General features: G+C 39.7%; 1 protein-coding gene across 2 annotated transcripts in view; it reads right to left on the bottom strand.

Moving 5' to 3' along the window:
* The window catches only part of LANCL1 (LanC like 1), a 30,056-nt gene extending 11,949 nt beyond the window's left edge, over positions 1 to 18,107 (bottom strand). Inside the window, exons 1-4 of one of the 2 annotated variants that reach the window (XM_015831070.1) lie at positions 18,100 to 18,107; positions 17,835 to 17,928; positions 13,553 to 13,670; positions 4,009 to 4,216 (exon numbers count right to left, since the gene is read on the bottom strand). In XM_015831070.1, the coding sequence (XP_015686556.1) occupies positions 4,009 to 4,216; positions 13,553 to 13,670; positions 17,835 to 17,915 (407 nt within the window). In that variant the 5' untranslated portion in view covers positions 17,916 to 17,928; positions 18,100 to 18,107. Of the gene's footprint in view, positions 1 to 4,008; positions 4,217 to 13,552; positions 13,671 to 17,834; positions 17,971 to 18,099 lie in introns of those variants that run through there. The other variant, XM_015831076.1, reaches the window with a different exon arrangement.
* Between the last annotated feature and the right edge of the window lie 1,929 nt (positions 18,108 to 20,036).

The raw sequence follows: 20,036 nt of genomic DNA, 5'->3' as shown, positions 1-20,036 counted from the left end.
AAAGGCTCTATAATTATCTCCCCCATTTCCAGATCATTCTGCCACTGGCCAGAGACAAAAATTAGATCCAGTGTATGTCCTCCCGTGTGAGTGGGTGCATGAACTAATTGGGTCAAGTCCATGGTCGTCATGGAGGCCAAGAACTCCCGAGCCACCGCTGACGTTTCGCCCGCCGACGGCAGGTTGAGGTCCCCCATAATACAGCATCCCCTTTAATAAATCAAAACCATTATATATATTTTCTGGGTTAATCAATAAATCAAACATATTCATATATTTTTTCTTTTGGGTCTAATTTTTAAATATTAAACAAATAGAATCCTTATTTTCAACTAATTTCCAAATATTTTAAATTTAATGACCAAAATTCCCCTTATCTCAACTTCTCCCTTTAACCCTCTAATTAGTAATATGAAATCCCCTCTAATAAATCAAACCCCCAATTTTCTTCAGCCTTATTCAGGCTTCTTCTTCTTTTGCCAACTAGCCTTCCATGTCAGTGCTTTTAAGTCATCAAATAGATCTCCCTCTATTATTATATATATTATTTGAAATAAGAGAGACCATTTAGTTGCAATATTTTTGGAAGGGCTAGCCCATTTGTATTCATTAAATCGTCTCCCTGTTATTCCAATTCCCATGATTGTCCTGAAATGTTTATCTTCCATTCAATCTGTTCTTCTTCTTTCTCCTCAAATTTCTTCTGATCTATATAGAAAGTCTTTTCCATTTTCCATTGTCACTCCCTTTTCTGGATTTTCCATTAACTGTATTTGTTGGTCAGTTGAGTCCTCTGTCAGTATTTGATTATTCCATTTCTTCTGTTATCTTCTGCGTTGTTAGTTCTTGGGTTGTAGTCAAAATTTGGGTTTGTTTATCTAAGCTGGCATCTTGTTTTTTTATGTTGGGTCTTATTTTGTCCGAAGCTGAAAGAATGGTTTCATGTATTGCTTTCAACATGGAAAGGATCTTTTCCTGGTCTTCATCCATATTCTCTTAGTAATGTGTTAAGTTGAGGACTTTAAAATCAGACATTAAAAATAATTTTATAACTAGGTATGGGACCTCTATTTCACGTGTTTATAGATAGTCTTTACAGTAGAAGTTGTTTGTCAAGTAAGATTTTATAGTCCAAGGTGTTTCATCATCTCATATAACAGTGATAGCGAAACTTTTAGAGACCGAATGCCCCCAAACTGTCCTGCCCCCGCCCCCTCTCCGCCCCAGCCCACTGCCTCTGCTCCGTCTACCCACAGGGAACCCACTGCTTCCACGGCCTGCCGCAGATCACCCAGGTGGCCTAGTGCCATGGCGGCCATGCCCTCCACCCGCACCATCATCTGCGTGCGATGGGGCGCAAGGTGGAGTCTTTTCCCCGCTGCCTGGCTGCCATGTCCTTAGCTGAACTGCTCTGTGCGGGCCGCACTTGGGGGCGACTCTCCAGGGGTCTGCTGGTGAGGAGACCACGGGGGTAGGCGGGGCTGGGGTGACGGTTCGCGTGCCCACAGAGAGGGCTCTGAGTGCCACCTTTGGCACCCATGCCATAGGTTCGCCATCACTGTCATATAATAACCAATGTTCCTAAGATAAAGAAATAGGAAAGCAATTCCCCACATATAACTCTGAAAGCCAGTAAAAGTTTACATTCATAGTTTAAGCAGGCCAGTTATGCCACCCAGAAGTTCTCTTTACAGCTGAGTTTCTCACAGGTGGTATCTATCAAGGTTAAAAGAGTTTTATCTGAAGTCTGGGCTTCAAACCAAGTCTCTTTTAGGCAATAACAAATTGTAATACCAAACTTCACCACAAGATGTTACTGATACCGTTTAAAGTTTTTTAAGTCCAAAATTTTTATAATCCTTTTTCCAGTTTTATTTCTTTTTTGTAGATAAAAACAAAAGTCTCCAGTAAAAATAAGAAAGCTTTTGGTCCCCAAGTTTCAGAAACATATAAATCCAATTAGATTAAAATTGTTCTTTTAGTGCTTTAACTCCCCTGGGTAGTCAGTCGCCGCTATTCTTAGAGGGTGGGGCAGAAATTCCCTTCCCTCTCTCCTCACAGGGGGAAAGATACACTTTGGGCAGCTTTTGCAGGAAAAGAAAATACTTAGGATCTTAAAGAGAAGATCAGATCTCACCCAGTTTCATCCGCGTTGCTTTAGAAGTGCTTGATGGTAAGTTTGATTTTGGCTGTGTGCAGCTTAGTGACGAGCCATATTGCTATGGCCGGTCTTTCCTCCGCCGGTTTGGAGGACTGCCCCGGATCAAGCGGAAGGGTTGCTGCCCTCCTGTGATCAAGTGGGGATCCCCTCCTTGCTCGTTGCCCCTACAGGGCGACTTCCGACCCTTTCCAGGGTCCCCCAGCGGAATGAAATCGAATGCGTTAGACAGAGCTCGCCTTCCAGCGGCTGCGGCGGGCGCAATGGCAAACCAGAAGTCTATATGAATACAGTTCTGATGGAGAATGTGTATCTTTCTCCAGTTCTGTTTATAACAAGCCAGAGTCATATGAGACTATGCTAGCATTATGTATAAACATTTGCACAGTGTATGGGCTAGAGCAGGGGTAGGCAACCTTGGCTCTTTTATGACTCATGGACTTCAACTCCCAGAATTCCTGAGCCAGAGTTGAAGTCCATGAGTCATAAAAGAGCCAAGGTTGCCTACCCCTGGACTAGAGTCTCCAAAGTCCAGATAGGAGATTCCACAGAAGGTGATGGAGAATAAGAGGGCTAAGATCCTGTGGGACTGATCCAGAAAGATAGGCAGGTACTAGCCAATAAACCACACACTGTGGTTGTAGACAAGGACCAGAAGGCAGTGGTGATGTTAGATGTAGCAGTCCCAAGTAACAGCAACACCAGGAAGAAGGAGTAGAAGCTGGACAAATAACAGGGCTTGAAGGAGGAACTAGAGAATATGTGGAAAGTAAAGGCCAAAATGGTAACAGTAATAGCATTTAGCAATAGCACTTAGACTTATATACCGCTTCACAGTGCTTTACAGCCCTCTCTAAGCGGTTTACAGAGTCAGCATATTGCCCCTAATAATCTGGGTCCTCATTTTACTGACTTCAGAAATATGGAAAGCTGAGTTAACCTTGAGCTGGTGATATTCGAACTGCTGAACTGCTAGGCAGCCTGCATTCAGCAGAAGTAGCTTGCAGTACTGCATTCTAACCACTGCACCAGTAGGCTAGAAACAGTCAGGCCTGTGACTTCAAAGCTGGAAGAGTGGCACCAATATATCCCAGGAACATCAGAGCTGTCTACAAGAGTGCAGTGTTAGGAACAGCTAAGATGCTATGCATATACCACCCATAGGATGAGAACGGAAGTTTTTATACACAGACATAAACACACATACAACAGAGAGTATTCAAATCTTCCTGGATAACTGTAGTACAAGAAATATAAAAATAATGTACAATATTCTTTCTACATTGAAATCAATTTAAAGTAGCATCAGGATTTCATTATAGATATAAAACGAATCTTACTTATGATTGGCACAATGCATAAAGTGTGTATGTAGACATTTTCATACCAATGTCTTTTATATAAGCTCAAATAAAATGAAGCTGCACCGTGTATCTCAGTCAAAATATTACTGTTCATATACCATTGCTTTAAACAATAGAGACTTGAATATTTTAGCAGAATATAAACAGGAAATACAAATTTGGATGAAAAACAATTAGCAATGAAACTTTAAATTCAGATTATTGTTCAAGAAAAACCTATGCAATTTACCAATGTTTTCTCTATCTAGTCTAGTCTGTCAAAATTAATCATTATAAAAACGAATGTACTTCCCTTCCTAAATATTATAATTTAGTTAAGAATGACAGCTTTATTCATCGTCCTATTATGTCTGAAATAATAGATGTTGCACTCCAAAGATCAACCTTCTGGTGGAAACAGCTTTCTCTCCCCATAAGTAAGGCAATATATATCATGGAGAGTTTAAGATGTCACTGAGCATTTACTCAAATATTTTGAGACATTACCGAGCAATGCAATCTTCTGCCTGCTTGTCATTGTGTAGTTTATGATATACAACTGCAGCCATGGCCAAAGGTCCAGCATCACCACATAAAAAAGTGATTGATCGCTTTGTCAAGCAACTAAGACTCTTCTTTATATATTCTTGAGCCATCTGAAGATAGGATGGGTCTCCATATACCTCATATAGATGAAAATATAGCAAAGCAATGCCTGAAAAAATATTACAAACAGCACTATTATTATTTAACCATTAACAACTAATAATAATTTCATTTTATTAATTATAATTGCCTTAACTTATGATGGCAACTGGAACTGGAATTGGAATTTTGGTCATAAGTTGTGATGGTCATAAGTCAAGGTACCCACAAGACTAGATGTAATATTATGACCATTTTTACAGCATTAAACCATGTGTTAAACAAATCACATGGTCTTAAGTCTAAATCCATTCTCCTGAATTCACTTTTTACCAAAAAACAGCAAAAGAAATAAAAAACAGCAAAAAAAAACAGCCAATCTAATCGTGTGATTACATGATGCTGCAATCAGTCGTAAATAAGCCGGTTACCAAGTGCCCAAAGTATAATCATGTGACCATGCAGGAGGGGAATGGTACAGTTTATGATGGCTAGAAGTGATTTACAGGCTGTAAAGCACCCTTTCTAATGCCATTGTAACTCTGGAAAATCATTAAACAGCAGTCATAAGCCAAAGATTACTATAAAATTATACTGCCTATTAAGACAAAGCCTTTTCAATTGTGCAGTAATACAAAACAGAAAATCATGTAATTACAGTGCTAGTATTTTTATGATAATCCCAAACCAATAGGGAAATACGTTAAAGTTACATTAAATATACTATCTGCAGTCTAACCATCAATATCCATTGTCATATATTTAAAGATACTTTCTACATAATTTTGGGTTAATACTCTTAGAGATGGACAACAGTCTGTATTCCTGACAATCAGGGTTACTATATACATAATACTCTTGTGAAGATCTTATTGACAGAAACTTATACTTGATGCATTTTCATCTCAGAATTAATAGATTTAATTTTTAAACCTAAAGTTTTAATCTTTAATACCTTGGACGACTTTGATCATATCACATTTCTAAGTCCATTCATCATAGAATGACCTAGGTCAGGAGTAGGCAACCTTGGCTCTTTTATGACTCGTGGACTTCAACTCCCAGAATTCCTGACCCAGTCAAAGTTGAAGTCCATGAGTCATAAAAGAGCCAAGGTTGCCTACCCCTGACCTAGGTATATATAAGATCAGTGTGGTCAATGTGAAATAGTATAATGCAAAAACAAAACAGAAAACAACAAAACCCTAAATTATGTATGACAAAGAAAAAAAGAGGAACGTGACCATGATCCACTGGGAAAAAATCAATACAAGAACTTCACACAGAAATAGGGAGCTGCTTCTTTTTTAAAAAAAAGAAATCCACACCCAAGTTTAACAATAACAGCAAAAAATCATTATTCAGCATTTCTCAGTGAGAGTTTGAATATTTGATGCATAACACAAGTTATGCCAAAAGGTGATGCCTTTGTTTTATGATTTTACCATTTCCAATATCATGATTTAGTTATGTCAACTAATTTTTAGAGGCCAAAATAGATCTAGGTTTATATTCAAATACTGACAAAGACTTGGAGGCTTTGGAATAATGACCTTCTTTCAGTGTAGCCAAATAATCAGATAATCCTTTATCGGAAAAAACACTAACAGAATCAAGAATGATCAGCAGGAAATAGGAATTATAGACATCAGAAAATGTGGATTATTTCCAGTAAAGAGGGAAAGTTGGTAAATGTATTAAATACAAATGGAAACATTATTAATGTGAGTTTGAAGTCTTCAAGGAAATAGTATGCATTGTAGAGGCATCTTCAGAAATAAGTACTGTAGGAAAGAGTGACACAGTAATTTCAGATTTTTCATTTTTTCAATTTATAGTGTACTTTCAAACTCATTAACCATCACTAAGAGGATGCAGACCTCTGTACTTAAGCTAATATTAAAAATAAATAAATAAAGGGCAAGAAGAGCAGCTTCCAAAATTACTTTCTCCTGCTTATCGGATTTTTTAAATTTAGATCATTTTCTCATTCTGCATAGGTAATCTCCCAAGCGTCATACCACAGCCAATTCAATTATGCACGTATATTAAGGACAAATCTCCATTTCCTGCTGAAGTTAATAACCTTGTCCACTCGCTAGACAGTTTCTGTGATAGTACTATCAATGAAGACCGTAAAAAGGTATTTTATCGTAAGTCTCACCTGCAATGCGATGTACCTGAAATTATTTTAAAGAAGAAAATAACTTATTCTGGATATCACCATATTTCTATGAGCTAATTAAGTCATAGCACAGTATCAAAATTTTAACAGTAGCATGGAATAAGCAATATTTCCACATTTCAATTTGTATGATACAGAGTTTGCAGACTTTAGGGTTAAATGTCACTTTTGGTTGAAGTTTGCAGATGAAATAAAAAATGGGTTCACAGAGAAAACTAGGTAAGGAAAATATATTATACAGGCCTGTGAGAATAATTAATACTCCAATACTTAAAACCTAGCATTATCCAGATTTTTGCCTTTTTCTGAGTCTGAAAGTAAAAACCTTTTCTTTTAGAATAATAAGAATTTACATCTTTTAATTTTTAAAGAATGGCTGACATGTTTATGATTCTGCAGAATGTGCTGAATGTTTCATGACAGTTAAACCACTATGGTTATGGTCAAATCTTACACTCATTGTTGTAATTACCTCTGATGGTACTAGTATGACACTATGTATTTCTTTAATAGTTCCTCCAATCTTATCTATAAAAGTTTTCTTTTTTTCTTAAGCGGCTAATTTCTCCTGAACTGGTATACAGTAGTACAATGTAGCAGTTTGGCTGCCCCCCCACCATAATTGGTTTACAAAAGAACCAAAAAACCCTTTCTTGTGCATTTGTTTACAGAGAGCTTAAACCAAATGAAGAAGGCACTAGCAGTATATACAAAATATAATTTACACTACAGTATATATTTTGCAAAGAGGAACTAATAGAAATATCCACTAAAAACCACTGAAGATGCGAATAGGAATGGCCTTCTACTGTTTTTGGAGTTGGCAATATAGAAGAAACCAGTTTATATCTAGATATTTAGATTTCTACCCCAAAGCATACATTTAATTTGCTGGTTTTTAGATATAAAGTAGAGACAGAAACTAATCACAATTTTGTTCAGGGCTCAATTTAGAAAATAGATAACTGCAACTGAACCAAATTGTAATCTGAACTTAAGTTTCTGACATCTTACTGGTTCTATTTTCCTAACAGGTAACATTCAAACATTGTAATTAAAAAAACTGAGATACAATTTGCAGAGCGAATATATGCTTCTAAAAGGATAACTTTTAAAAATCTGATTTTTTAAAGAAGTCCTTTTTATAAAATTTTGGAACTAACAAAATGATGCTTGCTGGCATAGTGGCAGAGGCAGGGGGAAAGAGCGAAGTTAACACGATTACTGGAATGGGACCTTTAGGCACAGACCCTTAGCCACGCCTCCTTCACCTCCCACCTCAGCCCATTTACAACCAGCTTTCCTTCTACGCTGCTCCTCCTCCAGTCATTCTCCGTGGCCCTCTGCCTTACATCATTCTTTCCGGCCCATTCGCTGAGGCATCCTTTGTCCTGGGCCTTTGGCTGCAAGGGACAAATAGCCACCAGCCAATCAGGGCAGCGTGCGATGGGTGATCACAGGGGCTGTAGAGGGGGCAGTGTATGTTGCAAGATTTTTTTAAAGAGTGCTGCGGCTGTTCCAAAAGTTTTGGGACCTTGCAGCTCTGTCACCAAGACTGGAGGGAGGGGGAGTGGTGGCAGAAGTAGCAGCCACCGGGGCCACTGGGCAGAGCAAGAAGGGACAGAGGGGCGCCTCAAGGGCGCTTCACAAAGACAGCTTGACTCACAACACAAACAAAAGAAGGGAAGAGGAGTAGCAAGGCCAGTGCGGATTCTGGCATTGTGGGGAGGCTCAGCAGGCAAACAGCAGGGGGTTGGGGGGAGTGCAGGCGAACGGCAGGGCCAGGGCAGTGTCTGCGATTGCAGAGAGGTGGAGGGGGGGTGCGCAGGCGAACGGCAGGGCCAGAGCAGCGATTCAAAGGGGGGCAGTTTCAGGCTGGCCATTTGCCTGGTGCCCACCCCATCCCGCACTGTGCCAGCATGACATCAAATGGGCGGTTGCCTGCCGCCATCCCCATCAGAAGCTGTGGCTTTACCTGCACACACCCATCCCCCCATAATTGCAAATGCCACACCAGCCCTGTCGTTTGCCTGCGGACCCCCCACACCCTCTACAATCGCAGATGCACTGGCCCTGCTGTGCCTCCCTCCTCAATGCTCCTCCTTGCTCCTCCTCCTCCTTTGTTTGAGTTGCGAGCCAAGCTGTGTTTGTGAAGCTCCCTTGAGGTGCCCTTCCGTCCCTTCCTGGTCCCAACACACCCTCGCCTGTCTGCCCTCCTCAGTGGCCCCGGCAGCTGCTACTCCTGGTGACAGAGCTGCAAGGCCCCAAGACTTGCGGAGCAGCCACAACACTTTTTTAAAAAAAAAATTGCATTGCACACTGCCCCCCCCACAGCCCCTGTGATTGTCCATCGCATGCTGCCCCGGCAGCACCATGGCTTCTGCCTGGGACAAATAGCTAGTGGCTATTTGTCCCATGCAGTCAAAGGCCCAAGACAAAGGGTGTCGAGGTAAGGGTGGAGGGCCAGGGGCCCATTGGCCAGGGAGAATGGCTGGGGGAGAACCAGGGGAGGTGGAAAGCTGGCTGTAAATGGGCTGAGGTGGGAGGTGAAGCAGGAGTGACCAAGGGTCCATGCCTAAAGGTCCTAAACCCGTTATTATTGTATCAAGGTAAAACCAGGCTGATCTGCACAGATCATGTTCCAGCCTTTTCTGTCTGTTGGCAGAGAGTTCTATCCATTTAATTCTCTATAGAATTCTAGCATGACATGTCTTTAGGCTTTTATTGATACTATAAAACTGTCCATTTAACAAAACTGTTTTACAGAGAGTAAGCAAAGCCCTATACTGCTGACACTGCAACTCCTCTAACCCAGACGTCCCCAACCTTTTGGGCACCAGGGACCGGTTCCGTGGAGAGAGGTTTTTCCACAGACCAGAAGGGGCATGGTTTCATGTACTGTCTGCAACCTGCGGATGGGGCTTTGCTTGTTCGCACAGACCAGTTTCTGGCATGCCATAGCCTGGTGCCAGTCCACAAACTGGGGGTTGGGGACTCCTGTTCTAACCCCTCTAGCATAGGGGTAGAACTTTCAAAGGTAAGAGCCATGCACAGGATTTTAAGGCGGGGTAGGCAACAGAGGAGGGCTACAAAATAGGTAATGCGATATCACCTCTGGGCAGGCCAAGATTTGGGAATAACTTTTGGGGAGTGTCTTACTTAAAAAAAACCCACATGATATGGTTTGATACACTACAGTTCTCAACAGTCCTCAATCTCAAAATGGAAGGAAACATGCTGATCATTTTCAGCAATCATAATCAGAGGACATTCCAAGGGCTACAAAATGAAAGTCTGCAGGTTGCCCACACAACCTGTGATGAGGAAGAAACAGCATCTTTTTAACGTGCAGTATGCAAGGGGACTGAGGACATCATTAGATGAGTGAGAAATACTTTGCCCTTCAGGGAATCTTTGAAGTTAATGGAAAATACCATGGCTTCTTTTCAAAAGGTAGTTCTATGCAATTTTGGCAGTTGTAATGAAGTTTAAATAGATGCCTACTGCTTGGTGACAATAACATGGGAGGAAATATATAGTTAAATTTGCTCTTAAACCTCTGTCCCAGCATATGTCTAAATGGCATCAACCTCTACAACAGATAAAGTGTGAGTGGAAGCGCTGGGGATGGTCTCTCCCAGCATTATTTATTAGCAGTCATATAAGTGTCAATTGTTTTCAGGTTGCCAGGGAAAAAATATTCAACAAGCCTTTCTTACAGAGGCAGTTAAGAAAGAACACTTTGATCCAATTCATTTCTTATAATCTGAAATCACACTGAATACCTTAGTAAATTCAAAATCTTGGAAGGCATTCGGTATAAAAAAATGAAGGAGAATACATCCTATGGTAACAACACATTTCATTTCATTGGAAATGGCCAGGTTTGCAAAGAAAAATCTCTAAGCAGAAAATAGATTTGACTGGTGGGATCTAGGAAGGCCTTTTTGGCTGCTGTCCCTGCATTGTGTAACATCTTGCTGTCAGAGGTGAAGAAAGCCCCCAATATCTTGGCCTTCCACAAAGGGATCAAAACTTGCCTGTGTAGTTTTGCGGGGGGGAGAGCAGGGGTGGGGAAGAACACATTATTGAAAATCAAGTTTCTAAAAAAACCATTTGATTTTAATGTTTAATTTGATTCAATTGTACACTGCCCAGAGACCCTCTTCGAGAGAGATAGGTGGTTAAGAATTATAAAATATAAATAAATAAATGAGACAGAAGTACTGAGATTCTAAAATTAGATTCTAAAAGCCCCATCTACTACAATACCACTGAGAATAAAAAACTGTAGACAAAACCAACATGGCTTCATAAAGAACCCTCTAATTAACTGAGAGACAAAAGGGACAAGTATAAAAAATAGAAAGAGGGGCACATAACTAAAACCGAATACCAGCAAATAGCTTGAATCTCAAGGATGGAGTCAGGAAACTTAGAATGAACCAAGACTAGCAACAAATGTCAAAAATAATAATAAAGGGTTCTTTCAACATATAAAAAACAAAAAAGTCAAGGAAACAATTGGTCCACTTATGAGAGAAGATGGCAAGGAGGTGATAGATGGCAGGGAAAGTGGAATTGCTTAATTAATTCTTTGCATCTGTCGTTATGCAAAAGAAAAAAAATAATCCAACCTATCAAAAGCAGTACTGTGGGAGACAAAGTAGGAATACAAGTCAAAATAGGTGTGAACTAGTCTTCTAATATTTGAGGGGCTGTTACGGGGAAGTGGGGGTCAACCTATTCTCCAAAGCACCTGAAGGCAGGACAAGGAAGATGGAAGGTGTAAGATTAAAGAGAGATCAAACCTAGAAATATAGAGAAATTTCCTTACAATGAGAACAAATCAGCGGAACCATTTGCCTCCAGAAGTTGTGGGTGCTTCATCACTGGAGGTTTTCAAAAGAAGATTGAGCAACTATTTGTCCTGAATTACACAGATCTCCTATTTGAGAAGGGGCTGGACCAGAAGACCTCCAAGGTCCCTTCCAATCCTGTTATTCTGTTCTACGAGACAATTCTATCCTTAACATAAATCATTTAAGATTTTGCATGTCATGTATACGACATGTCATGTATATGACATAAAACATGTGTTATGTATATGATATGTTTGTATGCTAGATTTTGTATGTCAAAACAAATACTGTAATAAATTCCTCCATTTCACCAGCTGTATTCAAAAAACACAAATTCTTCTTAAAAAAAAACACCCCTTACTTAACCCGTTTAAATGTAGATTTTTGTTATTTGCATAACAAATAACTTTAATCCACTTTAAACTAAACATTATGATTTATTGATTAGCTATTTGAACTGGTTAAAAGTGTGACTGATTAACAAGAGAATGTGCACCCTCCTCATGATCTGAGCAGACATTTTTAGAAACTTGATTTTCAATAAACGTTCTTGCAAATGCTTCCTCCCGCTGTCTCTATATGGGCTTATTTACAGTGGAAATTTATAGAGGTATTGGCTATGATTTTTTTAAACAAGCAATCATCAAAATTCATGTTTTATTAGCACTACAATATGAATGCAGAATATTGTTTCAAGGAATATACCGGTACATGGGCACATATGAGTGTGAGAATCCAAAATAATATTTTAGCATTTTCTACAATATAAAGTTTCTCAGAATATCCCCACTCCTCAACAGACAACTATAGTAATCTGTACTGCTAGTAAAAATGTGGGACCAATCCTGACTGAAACTATGCAAAGGGTTGAATGAGGTTTAAACATCACTCTTTGCTCACTTGGTTTGCAAAATGTTCCTCTAATCAAGTACTTTAGAAAAAAGGAAAAAAGAACAGAATTGATAATTTAGTATTTGTTTAAGACTTTGCCAAAGCTGATATTTAAAATGTAATGTTTTATTCAAGTGTTAATTATTTAAGAAGAGTTTGCCCTGAGTTTGAACAATTAGTTTAAAAGCCTAAGGAAGTTTCACTGAATGAAGCATATCCTAGAAAGTAAAGGTTGCAAACATACTGGGCCTTTATGTTCCTTAATATCTATGGCAGTGCTTCTCAATCCTGGCAACTTTTAAGATACGTGGACTTCAACTCACAGAATTACCCAGCCAGCATGCCGGTCTAAGGAAATGCCCATGCCACCAATAGAGTGAAACCAAAGTTGTGCCACCAACTCAGGAGAACTGATAATGTTTTTTGTCTGAGAAGAAGACATAAAGGACAGTAGCCTAAAAGAGAAAGAACTTAATGTATTGATCTGAGTCAAATATTGTTACAAAGTGGTATACATTAAAACAAAAATCAACTAAAACAGCTTCAAAACTCAATAAAAATAAAACCATTAGACATATACATCCATGCTGAAGCTCCCAAATGCTTCCTGCTTGCAATGCGTGGGGGAGCAGCCTGGTCTTGATGGTCTAGTAATGAAAGGCCTAGGGATTGTGTTATTTCAGGGGGAGGCTGTCCAAGGAGCTGGTGCCATGACAATGAAGGCATATTTCCAGGGACCTGCTAAATGGCATGATTGTATCGATAGTACCAGCAGCATACCCACTGTGCCAGATCTGGTGGGGCAGGTAGAAACCACTGTAGAGAGGCAGTCCCTGGTCTCACACCATGTGGGGCTTTAAAGTGACCAGCACCTTGAATTGCACCCAGAAGCCTGCTGTGAATCATTGCAGCTCACATAGCTCTCAAATGAATCAAGTGACAAGATTGCATAGCATATGGTTTAGTTTTTCTAAAACTCAAGTCCACAATAGTTTATTCATTAATCATGGTTAAGTGTGATGGGTGAAAACACGCTCCTAATATATTTCAAAAGAATAGTGAGAAACTGGCTTATCAAAAAGCAAAGTAACAGTTAACTAGATTAGAATTCCAGTATAGCAACACAGAGACATCTCTGATAAGGTAGAAAGGATGGCAGCATTGTCAATCAGCTGCAACAACAGCAAAAGGAGGAAACCTAATTCTTTTTTTTTAATTTCTCAGTCCAAATAATTACTATCACATTGGGGAATACTTTGGAAATTCAGGAAATACATCCTGAAAAAAATCAGATAGCTTACACATCCCTTGATAAATAACATTTGAGGATTCCCCAAGTCTTTCCTTCTTCAAGACAAATTCAATCCCAGCAGTATAATAAGACCATGTGTCCTCCAGCCACTCTTTAAATATCCAGAGTTTAAAACGTGCTATTTGACGTTCACATTTTGCAGGTCTCCCATCCTACCTGCCCAGCCAGTATAACAAGTACAGTCCCTGGGGTCAGCAGACTTCAGACCTCTTTCCATCTGTTGAAGAAGCTCCTTGACTTTATTATTCAGATGCTGAGTGAATTCAGGAGTGAGCTGTAGATGTTAATAAAAACACAGCAGTTATGTCTCAGCAGACAGACTGTCACTTATCAAGATGTGCCAAACTAAGTCCTTTGAAAGGCTCTATGTACTTTTAAGAGAACCAGCTTTTTAGAAGTAAAAAGGAAATAAACAGCTGCCAGACTGGAAGCAGTAATTTAAAAAGGGAAAGAAGAATCCAAATTCATTTTTATAGCAAACCCTACGTCTTCAGGCACACTTTCTTCCAAGTAACTATTAATTAAAAACTGAACCTTAAATATTTAAAACTGTATTTCTCTCCCCTGGTGATACTGTACAGTGGCTATCCATGCCTATTACCCTGAGGTTATTGGAGTGCTGTACTTTCCCCTGAGGGGGCCTTGAAGGCTACTCAAATTTTTAAGAGTAGATTCTGCTAGATTGCCATTAGACAAAGAGGACAGAAATAGTATCATACAATATTACTTGACAGTCTGTGCTGACTCACCACAATTCTACCGCATGGAAGCTTTTGTACAGGACACTAGATTAACCAGCATTTGCTGGGGTAAGCATAAAAAGCTTGAAGGAGATATCCATTTCTTAACACAGTCCGGTATTATCAAGGCTCTAAGACTAAAAAATCTTTCAGGTTTGAAACTTTGCGATGAACACTGGCAGCATATAGAAATACATGCATAACATAAAGGTTGAAAGGGAAATTATGCATGAGTCCATTACTACAGGAGATCCCTGACGTGGAGATCCATCCTGTTTAAAGACCTCCAGCAAATCAAGGAATTGTGCCTCATAAAGGACCAAATTCTGTCTCCTTGTAAACCCATTATTTCTTGACCTGTACTCTGGTACAACTCTGAAGGCTTCTGTCACCCACCATTTCAAAGATAAATGGTTATTTCTCTTTGATATTCTATTTAGGTTGATGCAGCCTAGGGTTGCAATTATTTATAGCTGCATCCTATTGTTGGTCCATAGAGAGTTTGTGATCATCAAAGCAGCCAGAACTTTTTTGTTAGTACTTCCGCCCAGCAATTCCCTCCCACCATTTGAAAGTCCATAACCAAATATAGGACTTCGCATTTATCCTTGCTGAAATTCATTCACCTGGTTTTTATACATTGTCAAAATTCCCCTGAACCCTGATACTGTCCTCCAAAGTATCTGCTACTATCTCCCTATATTGGTAACCATATTTTGTAACCCTCCGCCAAATAATGAATGTATTGAATAGCCAGAGGCTAGAACAGAAACCTACAGTATATCACCTGACACTTCCAGCTGGGCACCAAATCACTACATACTCATTGGGGGCAATTGTTTAAGCTGCTGTCTCCATTTATGGATTATGTGTGATATATAATACAATTCATGTTGAAAAGAGCCCTTACAGATTAAATAAGCCTGCATTAGATAGTTAGGGGCATCCATATTTTATTCTTCCTCTGCTTATTTTGCCTCATTAACAAAGCTTGAGGAGGAATTACTTTTGATACTCTAAAGGCCATACTACAGAATCAAGCCTTCTCTGCTTTGCTTGAAGCATTACTTCTTCTTGATGTATACCAAACCAATCTGATTTATATATTCATTTCTGACACCGGAACCATAAAGTGCTTGAAACTCTCCACCCCAACTCCTGAACCACATCCCTTTCATTATTTAGATGGATATAAATAAATATAGCTATCTGTGACAAGAAGAACACTAGTTATGTGTTATGTAAACACAGAAAGAAGTCCAATTATGTCTAAATATGATAGGCCACTTTACATTCCAGTTGACTAAAACAAGTATCAATACATTTTTTTTCTCTATGTTTTCTTTTGTTAAGTTCCAAGAATTGGTTATCCTATTATAAAATATGTTAATTCCCCTGTACAGAAACATTTAAATTGCTTTTCAGAAAATGCACAAGTGTCATAATGATGTTGACAGCAGGAAAAAAATAGGTTCTGGTGAAACCTCTTCAGACCATTCTGGATATGTCCTTTAATCTGTTCCTAAAGAAATACTTCAAAATCTTTTTAGTTAGACTGTACAGATTTGCCAAAGATAAAGGTACAGAGTTGTCAATTAGATGTCTTTGTAATGGGTTTGTTGGTGCAGCACTTTGTCCCATGCTCTTTAGGCACCCGAGCTAAGATTCCTAAAGATTGCTAGGTAACAGTTATGCCTTCAATGGCCTCCAGAATGTACAGCCTCACAATACCTAGCCATTGTCAGTTATTACAAGTAAAAAAAAAAAGCTGTACTGTATTGTCTGAAAAGGGCTCAGATACATGCATATTATAGTCTCAAACTCAGCTAGTATGGCTTGAAAGTAAGTTTTGACTGAAATATACAGATAGCAAGTTTAGCAAGTGCATTGTTAATGACCATTTGCAATTACGATGATGATGAAAAATTAACTTTGCGGCCAATCCTCATAAGTCTGTAAAGCACAGGAAGGCTGAAGTAAGATCATAAACACAGTTGTGGTTTCACTTAGCTTTGTTTAATAACCAAATTGCTAGCCCAATTGTGGTTGCTAAATGAGGACCATCCATAGACAGCTAAAAACAAATGCAACGTAAGTGACATGTCTGCTTATAACTGATGTTTAACCTGAAGCAGAATACATTTTTCATAAAGTGTTAGGTATATAAAATCTTAATAAAACAACAACAATTGGAACCATTTAAATGTAAATATACACGTCCATATATAATAGCCAATATCCATAAAAGGAAGACTTGGGTAAAGATGCATCTCTAGGAGGCATCTGAAACAGGTCCTAGCAGTTGCTGCCAAAGGGCAATCTAAACCAACAAAAAAAGGATTCTTCTCTTGAATGTTGTGATTCTTTGGAAAGAAACTGGTGCGATACCAGAGTCTTCTCCCGAATTAGTTAGGCCTTTATATGTCAAAAACAAGATCCTCATTTTGATTTAAAGCTAATACAGTCGGTGACATCTCTTCAGTACTGCTATATAAACTTCAGTTTCACTCAGCATTTATTGGTTCCCTTTTGATATACTTCCACCTAAATTGCCTGACATTTTTTATGATTTCAGAGATATGGCAAACACTATGTTTAACACACCTGGGTTTTTACACTCATATTTGTGGATAGCACAGCACATATTTCTCCACAATATATTAGACACTTTATGCTCTAGCCAAAAATTTTATTGTGAATGTGTAGATTATCTTCTGAAGAAGTACAGTTGTTGCCAAATATTCTGCCTAAGGGTACTGACAGAGTAATTACAGTTCAGAGTTCCTGGCTTTCCTAGGGATAGTCTCATGCCACACCTTTCTCTAAAAATGTCAGTTGTATTCAGTGAGCAGCAGCCACAAAAACATGTTTTAATCTGAGTTTCATAATCAAGACAATCTCAATATTTAGAAGGCTTCCTTAATTGGAGTTTGAAATAATTCACTGGGGAAATGCCATGGTTTTGATTCTATGCTTTCCACATACAAATGTATGAGAGTGAATCTTGTTTCTTCGTAAAATCATAGGTGATGCACTAAAGAAAAAGAATTCCACTATCCTGCTCCCAATCAATTTAACACAATTAAACTAATTGTGTCTTTACCTCACAACTGACATGACCTATTAATGTAGCTAAGTCAATGAGCACCCTTTAAAAATAGTCCCCCCCCAATTCCCACTACCACTCAGTTATTAAATATTATGGAACTGTATTTCTCCACTACAGGACATGACACTAAAATTTATCTTCATTTATCCAAAACATACCCATGTTGCCTGATTTTTTGGGGGGGGGCAATGTCTTTACAGAGCTTCCTTAAAAACTAAGAATTTCCACCTGTACAAACACCTTCAGGATGCTGAACAAAGGTGGCATTACATGAACAGGAACCACACAGTGCTGTAAAATAATGCATATAATTTTTGTCAAACTCTGTCCTTGAATTCAAAGTAAGATTAATGACATGGAATCTGGCAAAAGATGTGTAAAAAGGTCTTTATAAAGTCAAGACTGAAACAATAAAAATGGCAGTTTATTTACATTTATTTTCCAGATTATAGCCGCCAGGCGTTATTAAGAGAAAAAAGCCCAAACGCTTTCTTCTTCCCTCGCGGCTGCCACCAAAATTCACTCTATTTTTCAGGGAAAGAACCGCTTAAAAGGAGCAGCAAGCAGAAGCCAAAATCCAAGCACTCACCCTCCCTGAAGAATCAAAATATCCTGCGGCCAAGGATTTGTCATAGTCTGCAAAGGGGTTCGGAAAAGCCCTCTCAGCCATGGTGGCACTAGGCCTGCCGGGGAAAAAGAAAGAGCCGCTCACTCACCACCCACCTACCTACCCCCCACCCCACCCAGAGACAGACTGCTCCGGCCTCAATCAAAAGCCGCCGCGGGCGTTGCAGAGCAGGAGCAGCGCCTACTGCTGCACCCCTTCCAAATACCGCTCCCCGCCGCCCACTAACAGCAGTAGCTGCTCCTCCACCTGCCAGGAGAAGAAAAAGGGGCGGCGGACGATCCCGACCCTGCGCCCGAACGGCAGCACGAGCCCTCCTTTGACTTCCGGTCCACGCCGCCCAATCGGCACCTCGGGCCTCTACTCCACGCTGCCGGTTTCTTAAAGGGGCCGGCCCCCTTTCGGTCTGACGGCCTCGCGTGCTGACTGGGTGACGGGCCTTCCTGGTCCTCGCCGCGCGACCTGGGCAGCGCCCCTCGGAACGGAGCGCCCCCATCGGATCCTCTCGGTTGTCCCTCGGACCGTACCCGCGCTATTGTATTTGGAAGAACTTCTCTCTCAGGGGACTTCTTCGACTCGGATTGAAAGCCTGCAGCTCTTTCTCCTTCTCCTGCGTCCCTACCCCCCCCCCCCCGTCCCAGGTCACGGAGGCTGCAAACTTCCTGGGAGATAGGAAGCTCATGGTTTTTTTCTACGATGTCTAGCATCGTGCAGAGTGACCAATATTAATCATGAATTCATATTATGGGCGTTTATTAAAATGCAAACGCTAATATTGATCGTTACTGCGTTTTAATTTTTTGCAAATGTTTTTTTTTACTTATTAGCTGAGATGGGCGAGAATATAAATCCATTAAATGCTGAAATCATCTGTAAAAAAAAGATTTGAATAGCTTACCTATGAATTCACATCGTACTAAGCGCTGATTTGTTACAAAAACTGCAATTGGTCCATTTTGCTGAACATGCTGAACAAAATCAAACGGCATTAGCATTTGATTTAGTTTCTCCTATTGCCCCACTTCAGTTTCACTTCAGACCATTTCATGGCGTTCATTTTTAATAATTCTGCTTGCTCTTTAGATGCTCCTTATTTATCCTTTATCACTGAATACCAAAGCATGAAAAGAAGTCTGCATTTCCCTGCTATCTTTGACTACAGGTGGACCTCCATTTATAACCAAAGTTATGATGGCCTTGGAATTTTCTGACCCATTCTTGCACTTAATGACTGCCACACTACCCCCATAATTATTCATTTATTTTATTTAGTGTGTGGCATCTACAGGGGTCATGCAATCACTGATACACAAATTTAATTTAAAACACCAAATATATATATATGGACAATACAATATAGGAGATAAAATATTAAATTAAGATGAAACCATAATAAAATCACCATAATATGGAGCAATAGAATTGCAAAGGGATGGATGTCAATTCAATATCTAAAGAAGCTAACCATCTAACCTTCTGGTGTGGCTGCCTTGAAATTTCTTGAGGGTACATTCTTGAACTATATGTGTTAGAGCAGTGGTTCCCAAACTTTTCTATACCCCGCACCCCTAGAACGCTTCTGATATATTCTCGCACTCCTTACAAAAGTTTGAAATAACAGCAACAAATTAAGCATATACACTATAATTTTGAAAACCCAAGTTTTTGCACACCCTGGAATATCGTCTCGCACCCCCAGGGGGTGCGAGCACCCCTGGTTGGGAACCCCTGTGTTAGAGTCTGTTCAAGAGCACAACAGTCACATTGCAGGCTGTCAGCCATCCTCACTTAAAGAGCTTTGCCTTAGTTCTGGCATGCTCTGTCCTGATTCTATTCATGTGGCTCCATATTTTGGTGGGCAACTTTTTTTTCTTTTTACGACCCTTGATCCCTTTATTCTGGGTGGAGTTGAGGTGACTGAATGGACTTCCAGTAAACACTCAGCTTCATTTAGACACCCTGACTCCATCCCCGTAAACAAGAAAAAAAAGTTTATGCCTACCCTAAAACCATGAATGTGTGTGAGTTACAGCAAGTCAAGTCTGGTTGTTATGAAAATAAAATGGAAGGAGACAACCCCTCCCCCAAGGTAAGCTGCCTTAAACATCTTCCTCTTCTTCTTCCTAAAATTATCATCAATAGTATTCTATTCCTATATTAGAATGC

The sequence above is a fragment of the Protobothrops mucrosquamatus genome, unplaced genomic scaffold (genome assembly GCF_001527695.2).
Source record: "Protobothrops mucrosquamatus isolate PMUCROS unplaced genomic scaffold, P.Mucros_1.0 scaffold_253, whole genome shotgun sequence".
Classification (NCBI taxonomy): domain Eukaryota; kingdom Metazoa; phylum Chordata; class Lepidosauria; order Squamata; family Viperidae; genus Protobothrops; species Protobothrops mucrosquamatus.
This window is presented reverse-complemented; position numbering and strand designations above follow the sequence as displayed.